This window comes from Alligator sinensis, unplaced genomic scaffold, assembly GCF_000455745.1.
Source record: "Alligator sinensis unplaced genomic scaffold, ASM45574v1 scaffold937_1, whole genome shotgun sequence".
Lineage (NCBI taxonomy): Eukaryota > Metazoa > Chordata > Crocodylia > Alligatoridae > Alligator > Alligator sinensis.
The window spans coordinates 598,390-618,909 of record NW_005842257.1 but is presented as its reverse complement, the minus strand read 5'-3'; the positions used below and the strand labels follow the sequence as shown (position 1 = coordinate 618,909).

General features: G+C 38.9%; 2 protein-coding genes across 4 annotated transcripts in view; both read right to left on the bottom strand.

Moving 5' to 3' along the window:
• The window catches only part of LOC102383627 (monocarboxylate transporter 2-like), a 50,978-nt gene extending 45,331 nt beyond the window's left edge, over window positions 1–5,647 (bottom strand). The window contains exons 1-2 of one of the 2 annotated variants that reach the window (XM_025208849.1): window positions 5,531–5,647; window positions 1,486–1,744 (exon numbers count right to left, since the gene is read on the bottom strand). In XM_025208849.1, coding sequence (XP_025064634.1) covers window positions 1,486–1,702 — 217 coding nt within the window. In that variant the 5' untranslated portion in view covers window positions 1,703–1,744; window positions 5,531–5,647. Of the gene's footprint in view, window positions 1–1,485; window positions 1,745–2,401; window positions 2,435–5,530 lie in introns of those variants that run through there. The other variant, XM_025208850.1, reaches the window with a different exon arrangement.
• A 2,876-nt stretch (window positions 5,648–8,523) lies between these two features.
• Window positions 8,524–20,196, bottom strand: KBTBD8 (kelch repeat and BTB domain containing 8). 2 transcript variants are annotated; one of them, XR_003095012.1, is made up of 4 exons: window positions 19,990–20,196; window positions 17,973–19,087; window positions 9,529–13,873; window positions 8,524–9,347 (listed from the first exon to the last, which is right to left on the bottom strand). XR_003095012.1 is itself a non-coding variant. In XM_006027610.3 (3 exons), the coding sequence occupies exons 1-3, from the start codon at window positions 20,136–20,138 to the stop codon at window positions 13,410–13,412; spliced, it is 1,728 nt and encodes a 575-aa protein (XP_006027672.1). In that variant the 5' UTR covers window positions 20,139–20,196; the 3' UTR covers window positions 8,524–13,409. The 2 variants fall into 2 exon arrangements, 1 of the variants encoding a protein (XP_006027672.1); XM_006027610.3 differs by having other exon boundaries at window positions 8,524–13,873.
• Between the last annotated feature and the right edge of the window lie 324 nt (window positions 20,197–20,520).

Below are 20,520 nucleotides of genomic sequence, written 5' to 3'. Positions count from 1 at the left end.
AAGGTTTCCTGTTTTATTGCCAATTTTCTGAGGCCTGAACTCACCCTGGGAATCGCATTCTGGCTATCTAAGTAACAACATACGTAAGCTGTCAACACATTAAAGATGCGGTTGGTCCACAAAGTCACAAGTAGCAATCAGTGTGCTGGTGGAGGGATTACTGGTCTGTCTGCACAGTTTGTAACATGGTCTTAAATTCATGGCTGTTCTTCAAGAATAGCTTCTCTTTTCACCACCACGGACAAGCAGCGTCCCTCATCCTACTACCTAACCGATTTCTTATGTGTGGTCTTAGTACCGTATTTCATTGAGGAGCTGCAATGAGGTTATGTATTTACTCCATCCACATAAAGTGCACACCAAATACATTTGTAATGCTCTAGGTGTGAAACTTATTGTGATCTTCTGTCAGCACGAATCCTGCTGATGGACTAGGATTCAAATGGAATAAAAATGTCCCTGAGACACAAAGCAGTAGCCACGTGCACCTCCCATAACCCTGCCTCAGTTGCCTTTCAAACCCTTCACCCAATCTATTCCAAGTGTGACGCCCTCCTACATTTAGTTAATAGTGAGGTACATACAAACAATTCAGATCCAAGCCGCTGACTGAGATCAGTTTTCAGTGGGTAGGGCAAAGGCCCCTTTGAAAGCAATCATTCAATTATTAGGACAAATGTTACTTTTCCCTAAATTGGCTGTGGCCGCTATTTATAGTGATCTGCCCTATAAGCAGATGGTTTTTGAGGTGCACGCTTATTCAGTTAATGTTATATCTTTAAAAATAATCTTTATCCCTTGAAAATGCTTCTGCGTGACATACCAAAATCTTGGTCATTAAAGAAATATTTGCTGTAGTTTTTAAACAAATTCAACCAGAATGTTAAGGTTTTAAAAAAATATTTGCATAGAGAAATTTGTGTAGCACTTATTGGCAACCCCAAGCACTCAAAAATGGTCGAACCCCCCAAAATCTTAAAAACTGGTTTGAAATTCTTGAGGGCTTCCTTAAACTAACAAAATGCAATATGCTGTTTCTTTGTCTGCTGCTTTCTGGTGGTTTTCCACAACTGTGACCTCTAGAAATTCAGTTTTGCTTGAAATGAAATCTCATGTAATCACATGACGCCAGAAGGTTTAGGGAAAAACACCAGAGGTAAAATACGGACCACAATTAAATCCACAGCAAAACTTCCATCAGGCTCAGCAAGGCCAGGATTTCCTCTACAACCATAGCATGGCTTCCAGTAAAATCCTGAGCACTGGCAATATTTGATGCCGTGTTAAAGATTTGACCACTATGAAAACATTCACCAATATTCAGTAAAGTGCCATGATGCAATATGAAACAGGATAAGAACAGAACACCCGAATTTCATTTGGACCCCACTTCGAACTGTTTAGAAGAAAATGATTTTTTCTGCCCAGTTTTGAAGAAAGATAAGCCCTTCTTTGACACAAAGAAATGCTCTAGGTTTCACTCACCCCCTCCGTACGTAGTAGCACACATGATGGAAGTTATCCATGCGATCTGGCTGTAGGATACCTTATACACGGCCTGAAGTTCTTTGAAATAGATGGTGAAAGCTTTTGGGAAGGAGTATGAAAATCCAACAGTGATGGAAGCTCCAAATACCACTGCCCATCCCCATCCGCCGTCGGGAGGGATGTAGGCAAGATCTGAGGTTAGAGGGGGAGACATGGCCGACTACGATTTCAGACAACACAGTGCTCCTCAAAAATCCTGCAAAATAAAGCAAAGACCCACAAATTATTGGTTTGGTATCTCTGCCCTATGGAACTTGTGAACTACAAGCAGTTAAACATTGTCAAACATTAACAATTTCTATCAATCCCTTTCCAGTCTCTGATTTTACCTTGAAATTTCCGATAGTGTTCAAGCACTAATTGCTATGTTTCTTTTAAAACATGAAATCACCTTTCTGTGATTAACTAGGTCCCTCTTCTGGCTGTATTGTAATAAAGCTGAATAGATTTCTCTTGTTAGGGATATGGATTGGGAGGGATCGATTCCAGGATCCAGACTAACACAACATTTCTCTCTCGCTTGCTGCTTCAGCTGTGGGCATTAAAGGGATCTGAGCTCCTCTTCCCTTTGTCTCTCCTCCCCACACATATTTGAGCTTTGCCACTATGATCATCACAACAGTAGGGCGCTAGACTTGGTGATCCATCTAGAGAGGTTCCCTCTTTGCCTCATTGCCCTTGCACCGTGAACTGCATGTCTTACATTCAACAGGATGTAAAACCTCAAACTGCTGGAGGGTTTCTGCTGACAGGGAACAGGCAGAAGCTTTTGGGCAAGCAAAGAGCCAATGTGAGATTTTGGCAAGGGGGCTGATGATGGGCTCTGAAAGGGCTAGAGAGAGTAACAATGAACCTTGGAGGGTCACAGCTCTCCGAGTTGTCTGGCAGCTCAGCGGGCCGTCACCTGGAGCAAAAAGAGTTTGAAGGAAAGGAGGGTGATTTTGGAAAGCAAGAGAAGTCTGAGGGTGCATGGGATGTAAATCCTTGAAATTTGGCAATGCTATAAAATAAATACCCTTGAGTTTGGGGTCTAAACAATGAGGATTTCTTCCACTTTGGGAGCCTGGATGTGGGGTCATCATCCGAAAAGACTAGAGGTCTTATTTTTAAATCTGAGCGGATGGAAGGGTTTGGGATCTCTGAAATTGGGGGGTTGTGAAGTAATGATAATGAGTAGTGGACAGAAGTGTTTTTCCGGGCCAGTGGCAAAGAATGACACAAAAGTCATCAAGGAGGTTTACTAGAGGAAGGAAAGCAGCATCTCTCTGAAACCCAGCTCACTGCTCCAGTGCAGAGATTTACCATAAAGCCGCCCCAACCCCTGTGCCTGGCTTTCCCTTACAGAGTTACCCTCAAGAGTCTCTTGCCCTGAAAGCTGGGACCCAGCAGGGCTAGAGCTCAGAAGTAGGCAGGTTTAATGTGGAGAGGGACACGAAGAACACAAGGAAGTAATGGAAACTGAGGTGCCTTACCTGAAAAGTTGGGTTTGAGGGTTGCACTCCTTGAAGCCTTTGCTCTGGAGACAGCACAAAGCATAGACTGTCCCCCTGCTTAGGGTAAATGCTTCATTGTGTAGTTTTTAGATATGGGTGGAAAGGCTTGTGCTTTCAAGAAATCCCTGCTTAACAGAATCACTTCATTGCATGAGCAGCAGACAATGAGTCCCACGGTGCACCTGCTTCCCCAGCTCTTCATGAGCGATCAGCCTTTTCCAGCCACTGACTTGCACAGAACCTGCTGTAAACTGCTGGCAACTTCTTGTAAAGTAAATGGAAGTCCCCCCTGCTTTGGGCAGCACTTTGTACGTGCCTGGTTCCTGCCAGGAGAGCGGATTAAGTCCAGGAGCAACATAGGCCAGAAGGGACATTGCATGAAATGGAAGTAAGAATTAAAAAAAAAATTCTCCAGAAGCCTTTGGGAAACCAAGCCATGCCCCTCCCTTCAAGATAAAGATGACAGGTAGATGGGAAAGGTAGGCTCCACAGAAATAATGGAAAGGTGATCATAATTTTCCTTGGGACAACCGCATGTTTTCCTGCCCTTTGTCTGTTGCAAATGCAAAACAGGAAGAAACATTTCAGTGGCTTTCTGGGGAGTGGATCAGAATGGTAATATTGATGTCTGCACTGGTAAGACTGGAAAGCAAGCTGGGATCAGTGAACTGGAAAGAAGGAAGAAGTTGGGGGATGCTTCTAAATATACATCAGAAGAAAGGGCCACAGAAAATGCAGTTATGTCAGTTTATATTAGCTGAGGATCCAACTCCGTATAAGAGAGGCAATACAGTGACTCTCAGAATTCAAACTATAAACAGGAGAAAAAGAAAAGCTTTTCTTCTATTTTAGTTCTGATGCCTCATCTAAATTCAGGCATCAGAAAAGTGCTACATGTGCCCCATTTCTTATTATCTTTGCTGCAAGGCAAAATGAGAGACCATCATCAGAGTCATGAACATGCAGAGCCTGCTCCAGCACACCTCAGACCCCCTGAACTCCCACAGAGCCATTGCCCAGTGGGTAACAAGAATGGGGTGTGTATCAGGTTCAGGTAGCCTCCCCCACCATAGGTTGCTTAATTGGCTAAGAGAAGATGCAAGGACTAGATGGGAAATAGCAGTCTGTCAGCAAAGACACCTTGATGTGTTATTGTGACTATAAAACATCCTAGGGCAAATGCCTAGCAGAGGGATGTAGCATGGAGGAAGCCTCCTGGGTACCTGGTATCTGCAGCCATCACAGGCATCACTTCACATCATTCCTTTCACAAACTGATCACGCTCCATTTAAAGATGAGTTCAATTTTTGTCCCCGACTCTTCTGCTTTGGAGGCTGCTACAGCATTTCAGCTTAGTTGTGACCAGTCTTCACCCATTTGTTGTGATAACCCTGTTGTAGCCTAAACAGCTTCTCCTCCCCCTCCTTCTTCCCCCTTTGCTTGGTGTTTAGCTCCCAGTGCATATAAGAGAGATCAGCGTGTCTCTTCTCAGCCTTCATTTTGCTGGACTAAAGAAACTTGTTCTCTCTCTCTCTCCTGATGGGGTAGGCTCTACATTTTAATGCTCCCCTGAATAACTCTTCTCCGCGTATCTGTTCATTTTAATGGCACTTAGAAGGTGTGAAAGGGAACATGCCCTAGAATAATGAAAAGCAGCCTCAGTGTATTATTTTAAACAATGTAAGCAGATACAAGACCAAGATGAATCAGGTAACCCGGACACTACATGAAATTAATTTTTTTTTCAAGTTTTATACTGTGTGTGGCTATAAGGTCCGTGCATTTTTACTGTGCCTCCCCCTTCATCTTATGACATCAAGTCTGTTGTACAAATGCAAGTCAAGTTAGAATACCATGTAACTGAAGAACATCCCATTCCTGAATGCATCCTAAGTAGGCAAAATATTGTTAATGGCCCCCTTTTAAACAATAGGTAATTATTATTGAGTAATTATTATCATAGCCTTTAAATGTGAAGACATCTTGCTTCACATTTAAAGGCTACGATAAAGTTATGCATATCGAAACACACTAATACCCATCCTTATCCTTGCTGCCTTCCTGCAACTCTCAAAAAGTAGTTCCAGATATTAAATATGCTGTCAAGAATTAATTAGGAAGGTTCCAGTTTACAATGTAATGTATTAGGGCTGACTGTGACGCACCTCTCCAATTCCCACATTTATTATTTGCTCGTTTGCTCATAGTATTTGCTCATTGAAATGCATTTTTGTTAAACAGTTTTTCAGTAAAGGTATTTGAACAAATCCATTGTATTATGTGCTTAACTATCCAAATTTTTATTTATACACACGCTTGACTGAGATCTGCCCCCTCTGCAGTAGAGATGAGGCCCTCAGTCTCTTCATAGCGTGCACCCCGCACCCCCAAACATGGTCTGCAAATTACAACCAAGGAAACCACCAAGTAATAAAACCATTGATCCCCTTTCTCCCCCTACGATGAACAGGGTGTGCTGCTTCCTTACCGGGGAAGAGTTCCACGCTAGCCCCCGGAGTGGTCTTTGCTGTTGTGGCTCCTTCTGGTCACTGTCTGCTTGACTTTTAAAGATGAAGTTAATCTGTCTCCCTGTTCAGCTTCAGTGAAGACCAAAGGTCATGATGGTAGGCAAGGTTCAGACCCTCTGGTGCCTCCACAAACTGCAACCAAAACAACCATCAAATGGCAGGCGTGCAGATTCACTGACCCTTGACTAACAAGAACTTCTCTTTCTTCACCATCAGGGACAAGTGCCACACAAACTTCCATTTGCTGCCCTCCGTTCAGTGGCTTCAGCAGTTGCTGGTTGCCCTCTCCTCTCTGTTAACACCTCTGCGTTAGATTATTAGACAAGAGCTCCTACTCTTTTCCCTCCCCCCCCCTTTCCTGTAAAAATTAATTTCCTCTCCAAGTTTTGCTTCTCTTGGCTCCTTTCTTCCTCACCCAGCATGACTGAATTCACCCAGACCAGATCCCTTGGAATCAGCCTGTCAGCCTCATGTCAATCTTTTAGGCTGAAATTCACCCCTTTTCTAGACGCTATACTACACTTAAGTCTCATGCAAACCCTACTTAGATGGCTTATTAGGAAGGAAGAGGGACAGAAGCCTGGTGTTGGGTCTCTGCACAGGATGGAAATTCTCCCTTCAATGAAGGTTAGAGCAATACAAAGAGACGATGGAAATGTTTTATTCCTATGAGTGGGTTGAGTTGGACTCATGGAAGAGCAGTCAGCTAACCCAACACTGCATATAGCTGAACTTTAATAGGAATGATTGCATAGTACTTGTATGATAAACCCCCATTTGGGAGATTTGAGACATTCCCCAGTCATACTGATGATCCAGAACACAGCTGCAGGGGGTGGAGGCCCAAGAAACAGAACTGAGGGTAAAATAGGCTGATATAAGTTCATGGTCCAAGCTAAGCACAGTGAAACTGTCCTCAGTGCAACTATTGCATCTGAGTTGGACACATGAGAAATTAAAAGCCTTATCTTGACTTAACTCTAATCCATCAGAGCTCCAGAAAGATAGATTGGTAAAGGTATTTAGCCACCTAGCTCCAAGTGAGAGGTAAGCAACTAAATACTATATGCATCTGAATGTATGTCTCAGCAGCAGCAAAAACTCTACCTACATAATTGCTTTCCACTATTTGTCTTCCAGAGTTTAATAGTCTTTTTTAGAAGGGACCAGACTATCACAAAGGAAATGTAAAAGGGCTTCAAGTAGCTTAAGCCAAAATTTGACCTATTTTAAGAGCATAAATATTCTGGCAATGAGTGATTTCTATAGCGTTCCAAAATACATGAACATAATTTCTCTCTCTGGAGATTAAAGCCATTAAGCACCTTCTAATTTAGCTCCCACTTTTAATAAATTACTCTTGTTCTCTTCCCCCAACTGTTAGTGAAGGGGCTAAGTGCCAACTAATATTATTCCTATTATCATGGAAACAAACCTTGGGGTGATTTGAAGTAATTTTTTTTTATAGATATAAGAATGGCTTAACACAGGTAACAGCAGATGTAGATTGCCTGAATCCCAGCCCTGTGCCCTCCCCAACCAGCATTCAGGCAATAGCAACTTTCCTGGTAGGTCATAAAGCATAAAACTACCTGCTACTTCTCCTTGTCAGCTGCATGCGAGTAGGACTGGATGCCCAGTCCTCCTTAAAAATTGGCATTTGGCATAGAACATCTATACATTTTCGCTTCATATTAGACCAAAGTTGTAAACTCTCAAATGTCATCTATTTAAATAAAATTCCAACCACCCATTAAATAGTTTCTCCAGTAGCAGGTCTTCCTGCCTCACAATTTCATGGCTCTTAGCAGTTGCATGGGATTTTGTTTTATCATCTCAAAGTTGGATTTACAAGCCCTTTTGGACTGACAACCAATTAAAAGGGCCAGGGGGCCAAGATCTCAAAACCTGTCAGCATTTTATATGGGATCAATCCCTAGAACATCATAGACTAGTCCCCAAAACATCACTTGATCAGCGCAGAGAATCTCAAATAAAAACATTTTGTCCTGGGCACCCTTTACTATAGTTGGTTATTGAAGGCTGCTGGTTGAAGAGATTGTGGTCACACTAGAACAAGGGTTCATAGGAGTCACTTCTCCTGAGGTTAAATCCTTTGAAAAATGTTTTTGTCTAAACAGTGACATTGTGAAAGGTGAAATTCCTTCAGACGTTTAGAATTAAGCAGCTTCTGTGCTGTTAGTCTTTGGCTGCCAAAAAGGTTGTTTCTTTTCTGCATGTATTCCCTAGGTTTAGAGCACCTTTGGCGCTGTGCTGTTCCAGGCTGGAGCCTTATAGTTTGAGCTAACTATGAAATCACATTTATTTTCATATAAATATTTGTACTATTATTCTAATAGGCATAGAGAGCACACTAAAAAAAAGGGTGTGTCTTCTAGTGGCTGACCTATTACAGCCTCTTCTAGTGGCTCATCCATTCCCAACAGCCTTTTATCATCACTACATATACAGCTGCTTCTTGAGCTCAGTTGTTATCAAGGACATTATTCTTCTGCATCCAGAGGTCCCAAGTTCAAAATTGGCTGACCATGCACGAAGAAAGTTATTAGATATATAGAATGTACACATGTACATGCATAAACTTGGTATGTGGATTGTTTGCACAAAGTTCATTAGAAGTAGAGTGGCTTAAAACTATAAAAAGGGAGAAAATAATTTTGAAAAAGTAATTATTTCCTTTTTTGGAAATTCACCATTTCAAAAAGGCTGATCAGTTCTATAAGTAATTGGAAAGAAAAAAAGGAGGGCAAAATGTATATGCTTCAAATTTCAATGAAGAGTTCAAATTTGAAACAAACACCGGAAATAATTCAACTGGTTCCAAATGTGAGTATTTCAAATGAGCTGTATTCATTAGTGTTGATGTGACATGTGGTGTGTTTTCCTCTTCTCTATTTATGGAAGACAACCTGAAAAGTCAGGGTTTTGCAGTAGTTATTTAATATTATTTATAAATAAAGTGCATTTTTCTTGTGAGGTTACTACACAATTAGCTCTTCACAGAAGCATTGCTGCCATGACCAGGATACAAATGAAATCAAATTAGGATAAAAAAATTAAGAGGACATTTATTAAAAGCTTTTTACAGCAGTCATTCAGTTTTTATCCAATGTAACGCTACCTTGGGTGGTCCTCATTAATATTTATGGCACCACACAAGAACATTTTGTCTTTTAGCAGCTTACATTTCATGCATCTAACATGACAGTATAGAAACCATTCTTAGTTATGAGTGACCAGAATCAGATTTTGTCCCCTTTGTTTGATGGTAGGAAGGATAAAAGTGAGAGTTTGGGTCATCCAGATACTTCACGAACTCTTGAAAGATGGACATCAGCTATTTGCAGCCAACTATGTGCACTGTTAGTTGTTGGCTGGAGTGGTTGGTGCTTACCAGGAAACTGAAGGTGGCTTGAAAAGCTTGGGGCTGGTTCTACTTGGGCCTGCCTGCCTAATTCAGGTGGTCACAATGTCCTGGCCTCAGGTGGGTCACTGGAAGTGAAGGCAAGCATTAAGAAAGAGGGCAATTTAAGTTCCATCACTGATCTATTCAGTTCTCTGCAAGACAAATGCAGATGGGGCCTGCCACTTCACTTACCTCCTCAATGCTGCTTCAGTCATCTTTCAGCTTAGACATGAAAGAGAAGCATTCCTGGTTTTGGCAGAAAAATTCCTGCAGTAAATGCTACACTGCAGAGGGCAGAAGATAGTTTGCTTCTCCTCTCAAGACTGAGTCTTTTATTGCTGTTGGTAAGTCTGTGAATGGAAAAAAAAACATTAACACTGCTCAGCATGTGCTATCAGGGGGCTGCAAGGATGAAGAGGAAGGACACCGCAGACAGAGGGGGCAAAAAGAATAAATGATGCCAAGTGACCAAAACCCTCCGGAAGTCATGTAATGCTTAGGGACTTGGAACATATTGGATGGGTATCATACCTAGAAATGGTTTCATACAGCAGCTGCTGACGGCTATTCAGTCTTGATAGAGGGGGTTTAACACGCTGAACTGTAGATCAGAGCATAGGCCTGACAGCACAAGGTCATCCAAAATTGACCTCTTCGCGCTGCCTGCCTAGGCAGTGAAAGACCCAGCCCATTAATGCTGAGTCAGAAGACATTCATTGACAGAGAAAATTGGGTTTGCAAGCATGGGAAGTGTGAAAATATTTTAAAAAGTCAGAAAACCTGGAGAACATACTCTATAAGCAGTTAGTGAGAAATGTTTAACCAAAAGTTGCTGGCTGTGTGGCAAGAGGCTGTAATTATATTCAAAGATCCTGACAAGCCTTGAGTGGATGACTTTACCTCTCTTTGCCCCCCTTTCACCACTACTTCCCTAATTCATAGGGATGGTTACAGGTTCAATAAAAAGCGGCACTTTTGTGTGATCCTTAATAGGAACTGCTGTCCGGAGTCTAAAGCATTATTTGACATGATATGAAGCAGTCCTGAAAAAGTGCTGGGACCTTTCAACCCTGAAAAAAATATTAAAGCCAGCTCTGTTTGTGCGAGTTAATGGGTGATCGGCTTGCGGGCTCTGTGTTTGGAGTAGGCATGAATGCAACAATGAAAGGAAGTCCCAGTGCTTTCCATCACAGTGGAATGTGAGACTTCCCCACAGTGCAGTAGGCATTTGGGTTGTAGAGCAAAAGAGTTACTTGTCCCAAACAAACCAGAGTTGCTGGGTGAATTTCCACTTATAGCTCTACCCAATTCAGAAAAGACAGTATTAAAAATGGCTGGAGTCATTATACTTCAACAATAGGTTTATTTTAAGAAACGTAACATGACATTAAGTAAAAATGCAAAATTGTGCAATTATGGCAAAATGTTTAAAAATCCACACATTTGCCGTCATAGGACTACAGTACTTCTTACTAACATACCTGAGCACTGAATGTTGGATGCCATTTCTAAACAGCCTTAAGAAACAGGGAGCTCTTACATTTCTTGCAGAACACACGCACACTACGTCTGATGCACCAGGATCACTTTTAGCTATTAAATCAGCAATAACATTTAGAATAAAACGGGGGTTAACAATTAAGTTTCTTCCAAAATAATTCTGATGAGATTTTTTGGGAGGAAGATTTCCACTTACTTGGTCCTTTATATTTTGTCAATTTAATAAAGGCAGAGCCTAACCCAGAGCAGAGGGATCACACAGGCAGAGAAAACGTACAGAGCTCTGTGTAATTACTAATACCCTTGGTGCAGTGTTAATTAATTGTTCTCACATTGTGCAAACTGACTCTTAAAAGTCTGATTTTAAAGCACAGCTGACGAGGAATCTGACTTTCCAAAATTTTTAAAGCATTTAAGAAGTGGCAAAATATCACAGCTATGTTAGTTTCAACAAATTATTCATGCAAAAGATTCAACATAGTCTACTCCCTTGACAAGTTCCAGGTTTTAGCTTTTAAACACATTACTGTCTTAGACCACACCCTTAGTTTGAATGGTTAAACACAATGGAGATCCTCATATTTTAGTGCAGATAAACAAAATTAACAAACCTACTGCAGAATTAACCACAGCATATTGTACTTCTAGACATCACATGACCAGTCAATTGCTAACTCAGTTCTATTTCATATTTTCAAGTAATATATTGAAATTTGTTCTACTAAATAAATATAGAAGATTGTCAAAAAGCAGCAAGAAATCTTGTAAATATTCAACCAAGCTTTAAAAACAAGAAAATTTTACATAACACTTCGCAAAAAAGTTGGTTTTACACACTAATGCAACACTGTGAGGGAGGGTGCTTCAGAAAGCTTGCAGCTAGAGGTGTACAACAGCTCAAATAGAGCTAGCTACTCTAAAGAGAAGATTTAGAAAATAAAGTAGTTGTACCAAAAAAAAATGCTTATTGTTGGCTGTGGATAAAGTACTATCCTGAAAAATACTAAACATAACAAGAAACCACACACCTCAAGATTATTTAAAAATGCAATCTTAGCAAATGCTGTCAAACAAACTTCGTTTCAGGGAAATTCCAGCACCCACACCTAAAAAAAAGTTTGGTGTATCTCTGGAAGATGAGGTATGTAATGCAGAGAGGCATTTTTTTTTTCTTTTAGTTTCACAGTTTCTTTAAATTTTTTTATTGTTAAATATTTTTGTGCAAGATTTAAGATTCAAAACCAGATGAATGTTTCCTTAAGTAAGGAAAACCCTATTGGGGGATAACTAGACCACACACTGAATCAATGTTCTCTTAGGCATGCCAGGGGATAAACTACTACTGAGCTACATATTTGGCTTATTGAAATATCAGCTCTTAAGCCAGATAATGGTAAGCATTTATAGCAAGGGCTGACCATTATTTTAATCTGAGAAATTAAATTTAGTTAAATATCTATCTAAGACGACAAACCACATGTAGTTGTGGAGAGAATAAGCTCTGTAACAAATTAAACCTGAAATATATAGTGATATGAGCTCTAGGATTAACCTTTTCCCTTTTATATCCAGTTTTCACTACTGACATAGAGGCTAAACTTTAAACCTAGTTACCCATTAAAAAAATAAGTTAGATGTTCCATACATAGAACAAATGTGATAATATTCTATACCTGCATCTAAGATTCCTTTAAACTATGGATATCTACTGTCAATTTTGTTTTAATAAACTGAATCACAAAGACAGCTCAGTAGTGCAAATTTTCACATTACAGGTCATAACAGAACAGTAAAAAGTGACTGGGAAGATTGGGCAGGGAGAAAAGAATGATAAAATTAACTCAGACTTCTCAGCATTATCAGAGCATGTGCAAACACTGCACATAGCTCTATACTTTACAAGAGGCAGAATGAGCTCTCCAAAAAGCCAAAAAGGTCATATCCTGTCATCACACTGCAAGACCTTCCACTGCAGTGAAAATGTAAGTAAAAAGAGGACACACGTTTGCAGGACAGGACTCCAAGAAGACTGTTTCCATTAACAGCAGGTTGTCTTAAAGAGCAGTGGAGAGTTAGCCCATTTCAGACATACAAGTATTAAAAATATACTAGCACCATCAACTTTGGGGTTAAAGCCCTTAAAGGGATGAACAATGCTTAAGCAATGTAAAAACCCTTTTCAAGCACTACATTTAATTGGCAGAAGATAGCTATTTTTATACCATTAGCTTGATTTTAACAAAAACCCACAGTTAGGAAAATGGTACAGTAATCCAAAACAGGTCTTCTGTTTTTTGGGCAGATACTTTATGTTCTGCTTCAGACTTCAATATTTCTCTCAAACTATTGTAGTGCACAGACAACATTATGAACATTTTAATAGACTTCAAAGCAGTACAAAAAAAAAGATAATTATGAATCAGGATCTGGTATTCTTCTCTCTCTCTTTTCTGTCAATCTAAAATAAAGACTTAGTGATATTGCCTCAGATTTTACCCGTATTGAAAAAAAAAAAAAAAGTCACTTCAAAATAGCTTGGACATCCTTAGCTATTAATGCTAGATTTTCTTTCACTGTAGTGCATAGTTATCCTGGCTCTTCTATTTTTAGTTTGCCTTTATTACTATAACACCCCTCTAGAATGACATGATTAAGTGTTTACCAGAAAAAATGCTGATAATTGCACTTTGTAACCTCCTTTTCATTTCCCAGGAAAATATCAGCAAGTATGACACTTGAATGAATTCCCTCCCCAGACTGCAACCTTTAAAGAGCACCCATCCCCATATACAAAAAAACTGTCTGTTTCAGCTCACATGAAATACTGACAGAACGTCTTTGTTTTCTTTTAAGACATGTTTTCTCTAGCATCAGATACCACTGAAATCACTAAGGCCTGTTACCAAATAAAATTAAAGAACTTTCTGAAGACACTGTGGATACAATTTAGCAACAACACATTCAAAATGCCGGCCTAAATCCCAGAGCCTATCTGGAGTCTCGTACACCTTCTGCCACTGGTCAGTAACCTCATCGTATTGATATAGTGAATTCTTCCTGCTGGTTCTGAAAACGTGTTCTTCAACAGTGACTTGAGTAGCTCTGACAAACAAATGGAGTTTATTTTTGAGAAGCACAAGTTTAATGTATGGATTAATAGACTGATCACATGGGAAGTCTTTTTTTCGAGTCCACTTATTTTGTTCAATATCATAGGCCTCTACGGTAAACATACGCTGATGATTTCCACAGGTTCCAGCTATGTAGTAGATGGAGTCATGGTATACAGCTGCCAAGCCTTGGATTCTAGGCACAGTCATTGGGGTTAAAAAGCCCCAATAATCTTTCTGAGGATCATAGCAGAGGAAAAATTCTCCTAAAAAGGAAAGAACCCAAAAAGTATAAGAATATTAAAGTTATAATTTTTTTAGACACTGAACACAAATCCAAGTGGCTCCCAGACTAAAATCAGAACTTTTTTTCTGTTCTCTCCCTCTAGACATTTACATACATTGATCCCAAAACAGCAAACTTTATACCCAGTTTCTTAAGAATGTTAACAGCCTATAGAGCATAAATCCCTAAAGAGTTTCTCTCGAGGCTGAAATGGAGTGTTTGAAGGCTGCCAACACTGAAAGGCTTTATGTGCATCCCACCACTTTTAACCAATGCTTGAGAATCTGGGGGTCAAAACCTTTCAAGACTTTAAAGTGCTTGAAGCATTAATCTGGTTCCTTGATCTCTTGGTAAAATTAATACTAATGATCTACAGTTCTTAAATTGCTTGAAACCTGAGCAAGTAATTGTGTGAATTACACTACATACAGATTTGGAAACGGTATGTGGAGAGTGCTAGCAAAGAAACAGCTTCACAAATCACATGTTGATCCATTTAAAGACATTCCAAATGGATCCTTGTGTGAACCTGCTAATTCACTATTTTTATGGCTAAATAGTATGAAACTTTATATACTGACTACAGAGATTAGAATCTACAGAATAATGATGGCAGAAGTTCAGATGCATGGAAATAAGATGATGCTATTCTAAATAGGTAAGTATAACGTAGATTAAAAACAACCCGCCATCCCAACACTCCCACATATTTGGAAAGGCTACTTTTTCCCATGCACAAGAAGCTACTTCAAATTATACCTTTCATATATGTTTTAAGTACACTTGCCAAACCACATTACAGATAAGTACTCTTCTAGCCCAATTAAAACAAGGAATGAGGAAAGAAAGAAAGAATGGTAGGAGAGATCAAGAGGGGTGGAGTTTAGTTTAAAAGACGAGCAACATGAGTAATTATTGCTTTCTCCACTATTAAATTTTGCTTCCATTTAACATCTCTTGATTAACATTTGTATGTCAGCTGGTGTTAAGAATAACATCAGGCCTCACACATGCTTCAGTTCTAAGGGGTCTTTTGTACTTGAGTGGGACAACTGTACATTTTTGACTAGCACACAGAACTACGTTGAAGAATCAGAGATGTGGGATCGAAAATTTTCCGTAAAGTTTTCCAGTGCTTTATTTTTCCGTGGGAAATTTTCCATTTCTAAAAATTCATTGTTTCATAAAATTCATTAGTAACAACGAATAGATGTCAATACAATATTAGGTAAGCTTGACAGTTTCAAAGTTGTAATTAATGTTTTTCGGGTGATTAGCCCTAGGAAGTGAGAGAGAGAGTACATATATGTTTTACCGATTTGTAAAAAGGACGGTAAATATACTCACATAATAATCCAATCCAAAAATCAAGTTATGAATTCACCTAATTGGCTGTGCAGGTCAAATCAAAATCAAAGCACAGCATATCATGCACAGTTCTTTGGGTGTGCTAAAATTAGTGTCTCAACAGTTTTCAGTGCCTTCACTTTTTTTCTTAAATTTAAAAAAAAGTGTAAGGGAAGTACATGCTATCGTGCATTGTCTTTACATTTTTACAAGTATTCCAATAAAAATTATTTCTTTCTACATAAGGCTTTGAATTTGTTTAAATATAACATTTAAACCATATTAAGTGTGCTGTATTTAATTTCTTCCCTAATCAAATATTTCAGTTCAAATACTTGCGGCTATCAGGACATAAAATTTACATGGCGGTACTTTTTTAGTTTTGTTTACTAAATATAAGTCAAATAAACACGCTAAATCAGATCACGTTGTATTTAGGGCACTGGAAAATTTTCCAATTCAAACTTTTCCAGAAAACCCACATCTCTGGAAAGAATTACAGCAAATACTGCGGTGCTTCTTTCCATCTAATAAAAATTGAAGACTAAAATTCTTTACATTAATATTTCAATGAAACGCAAGCATATTCCTCTACTCATGAGATTCTGCAGAGAAAACAATATTTTCATAATGCAAAGCACTGGGGGCTAGATACATTTCCTTATTTGTGCAATTACTAAGTTCATCCATAAAACAAACTAAAACCTCAACTGTTACAGGTGCATTTATGCCTCCTGTAAACTAAAAAAGCAACATTCTGATCATGAAGTTTATAGACATGTGGTCCATTTGACCATAAAACTTCTATAGTGAATTTTCTCAATGGATTATTTTCAGGTAGAGTTAAGTATGGCAGACTGCATTACAAGCTTTTAACAAGATGCTTGCAATTTTTAAGTAGCTTAATGAAACAAAATATAATGGGATGAATGTTTTAACTACATCGAATCTACTACTGACGCTTCATTCAATATGACACTGTGAAATAGTCATTTAACTTAAACCAAGTAAAAAGCAGACATATTTAGAGATTCTGCTGATAGTCGAGAACCACTTCAAACTACACGTATTTCTCTATAAAGTGAGTAAGGAACACCAAAACTAGCAAAGGAAATACAAGAGGGGAAAGCAGATCTCACAGGAGTCTAACACTTCCATTGTGGGGTGTAAGTGCATAGTGAGAGGGGGAGCATCGCACTGTTTCCTTGCATGCCTACCATGGTTTCCTCCAAGTTCTTCCATGTGCCTGTCCCCTACAAGTTAGAAACAACCGCCAGCAGAGGGCCCATTGATAACCGGGCCTTTACAGGTGCTTCTAGATCTGTCAAATTTCTCTACCTATGCTGAGCCATTTCAAGGCCCACCCGTTGTTTTCCTAAAAAAAGGAATGATTTGTCCTTTAACCCTTTACCCACTAGCATATAATTTGTAGACTAGTTGAGTAACTTTTATTTGGCTATCCCCATAATACACAATATCCAGACTAAGATACCAGAAGGGAAAATACAGCAGATTTTTGCTTACCTAAATCCTGCTTATATAAACACTCAGATTAAATGAACTCCCAGCTTGGTCACTAGAATTACACAAAAAGCAAATACTTGTGCTTCTTATACTAGATTCTGTCATTACATTGCAATTTGTTTTCTGGACTGCCATGCATGCTTCTTTTTTTACATTCCACTTCCTTTTTTTAGTGCTATTGTATATTATAGATGTCTTATATATCTGGACATATCACTTACATAAACAGGGGATGGTCCCACTAGGTTCTAATAAGGAGGATCTACTATGTACTTTTCCTCCATGGAAATGTAGAGCTATACACTATATCTTTCTTAAGATATCTACATGCTTATTCCAGTCATCATCATCTATTCTGGTGCAATGGTCTCTCTGGTAGAGATATCAATATTAATCCCAAATCTCTGTTTGAGCTAGATCGCATGGGAATTGAGATGCAGGACATGGATATATTCATAGTGGAAACCGAGCATTCATTTTATGTGAAAAGGAAGTAAAAGAAAGAAAAATGAACAGTGCAGGAAAATCTTTAGTCTAACTTGCTGACTCAAAGGAACAGAAATAGCCAGTTTTGGAAGGAGTCATTATCCACCACTTAATTTTCCATTTACTTAATTTTACCAGTTAGCAAGCTGGGGGAAAAGAATGATTTAAAAAAGAAGACTGTTTTGCAAACAAGCCCTTGTTCAACAGACAAAATTTAGCTTAATTAAAATTTGTAACAGTTAAAACGTTTGGGTAAGATGATGACATTTTAGCAAACAGACTTTACATCAATATTCTACTATTTTTTTTCTCTGAGGAAGTGAAGCAAGACTGATTTTTGTGTGAATCTGCAAAGTAGAAATTAGTGACAAGGTCTCATAGTATTAAGCCTGAAAAAAATGTTTGCATATAAGCCAAGGGAAAATGTATGCTTATCTTTAAGTTCTAGAAGGATTTAGTTCATACACATGACCTGCTTTTCAAAATGGATTCATGTTGTGGCACATAAAAACACATTTGCCTAGAGATACATTTTAAAATAACACTATATATACATTTTATGTGGTTTCTTCTCCATTGCCCCCACTAGGTTTCTCTTTTTCAATCCCTAAATAAAGAAATGAGAACTTTCTATGGTGTTCAAGGGAATGGAGATACTGGGACTGGAAACCTCCCTTTCCTATTGAAAACACGGTATCACTTACACTGCTAAGGCACCTTACCCTGTAAAACATAGATGTTATCTTTATACTCCACAGCGCTATGAAACTCCATTGCTACAGGCATTGGACAGACAGCTGTCCAACAGTTCTCTCTGCTGTCATAACATTCCACAGACTTTAGTGAGTTTCGCCCATCTCCTTCATAAACACAACCACCTATTGCATACAGTTTACCACAGCAATGAACCAACTTGCAGCCTATTCTGGCTCGCAACAAAGGAGGTTTAGGTATCCATCTATTGCCAGAGTGATCATACATCCAAAAGTCACTCTCTGCTCTGTGGTCTATGGAGATCTCACTGCTGCTTGGCCTGTAACCCCCTGCAATGTAAATATCATTATCAGGTGATACAAGAATTCCAACCTCCCTCAGGTCATTTGGTGGTTTGCATAGTTTAAACACTCTCCCTGTGACCGAATCTAAACAAGGCACTGTTTGCTTCTTTCCTGAGTGTTTGTGGGCAGCATCAAAGCATATGATCATTTCAGATGCAGTCATTCCAAGCCGTTGCGTGTAGCCATTGGCACTAGGTTGTCCCTTTTGTACACAGCTTTTGGCTATAGCCTGTGCAAACATGGGAGGGATTTTCTCTAAAAATGTCTCGTCCAACAGAGGCATACGGATGCATTTGGCAAATATTTCTGGAAGGTGCACTTCTCTTTTATTTCGCTCATGTTCAAACCACCTTATAATGCTGTCATAAACATGCTCTTCTTTGTCTACATTTAAGTCATCACTGTCCAGTATACTTATCAGTTGGTCTTTTCTCAGCTGGAGAAACTCTTGCTCTTTGGTGACACTCAGAAACTTTTTACGAATGTAGTCTTGTGATCTGTGTTTGAGTTCTTGATGACCATAATGATCAGCAAAGATAAACACTCCAATAGAGTTTTGTGGGTCCAAATGACTTATCATATATTTAGCACACTGATCTTGTATGGAAGGGATCTGGAAGATACTAGCTGCAGTGAACAAAGCTTGAACATTGGCCTCTGTCAGCATTACTCTCGAGGTATATGCATAGTTCAGTACTAAATGCATCGACTCTGCTTCAACGCCGACTATACGAACTTCTTTCTGTGTACTCTCTGTAAGGCCACTAGTGAACATAGATCTGCAAAAGAAAGATTTGGCAGTTTATTTTCAAATCCCTTTCAGCTACAGGTCTAAAAAATGTCAGACAATATTATACTTAATCATGACATGCATGTCATACTAACAGGGCACTTATAATCTTCGCTGATACTGTAATAGAGACACAAGAATTTCTTAGGGTGATCTCTTTTATTAAACCAGCTATGTAGTTGGGATAAAGTTAGACAAGCTTTCAAATGCAGGACAGTTTTCATCTGGATTCCTGTGATCAGAGACATGATGAAGACTGTCTTGCATATGAAAGCTTGTCTAACTGTCTAAGCAATTTTTGCCTTTAGCATAATTTCCAGACCATCGTTGCTACAATATCACTCGTATACTACTGGACATTAGAATGTCATGGTCAGCTACCTACAGTACAGTTGTACTCTTAATAACTCAAAAATAGTAGACTGGCATTCCATATTTAACGCTCACTAATGAACCTATATCAAGCCTGCTCAAATTTCATATAGGTAGACTCTCTCCCCCACCCCTGAAATTGCCAATATGCATGCTCAACATGGAATCTCAATATAAGATGTACTGCAAGGTACTATGCTAAAATGTGCAATCTAAAAAGGAAATCAGTTTTGAATTATGATAGTTAAAGATATGCCTGATGTCGGGGGTTCTCAGTATAGCTTTTTTAACTACGTGAAAGTGAAATCATACTCAAGGCAAATTTGATTAAATAAGCAGATGCTGCTAATTCTGCTGCTTACTAAATCTGTAATGTCATCATCATCAGTTACAGGAAATAAAACTGCAGATGGATATAAGAAGTTTTAATTACTCATAATTAAAGTATTAAGCAATAGAAGTAATTTGCTGTCATTTTTCATTCAATAACTACTAGCACAGGGAACTCCATATTTGTACCTGAAATAAGGACTGATTGCAGCAAGAACATTCCTATGACAGGAGAATGTTTTCCCATGATCCACCTCCACTACAATATCTGTCAACTGTCCTTCATCATACATTGTTTTAAGTTGCTGAAGAATACTGCAAGCGTGGAAGGGGTCCATTCCACTGCTGACTGTGTTTGAAGAAGGAATTCCATTCAGGGTTTGTGAAAATTTACTTGGTTCTATAAACAGAAAACCAAAACAAACTTATTATATTGAAAAAAGCAAATACAACAGACCACACAATCAAGACTATATGCATATTTATGTACCTCCTCCCATTTTCAAAAGTGATTAATGATGATTAAACACCATTTTTTTTAGTTTCACAATCTACTATGACAATATAGAAAAACTACAAATTGGTTTTAAAAGGAAACAACTATGCAATAAGTGTTGCGCTTGTTTATATATAACCTGTCACTCAGGTGTCCTGATCCGTATGGACTCGTATGAAAGTATTACTAACCCATTTCCAGAAAAGCAACACAAGACGGGTCTT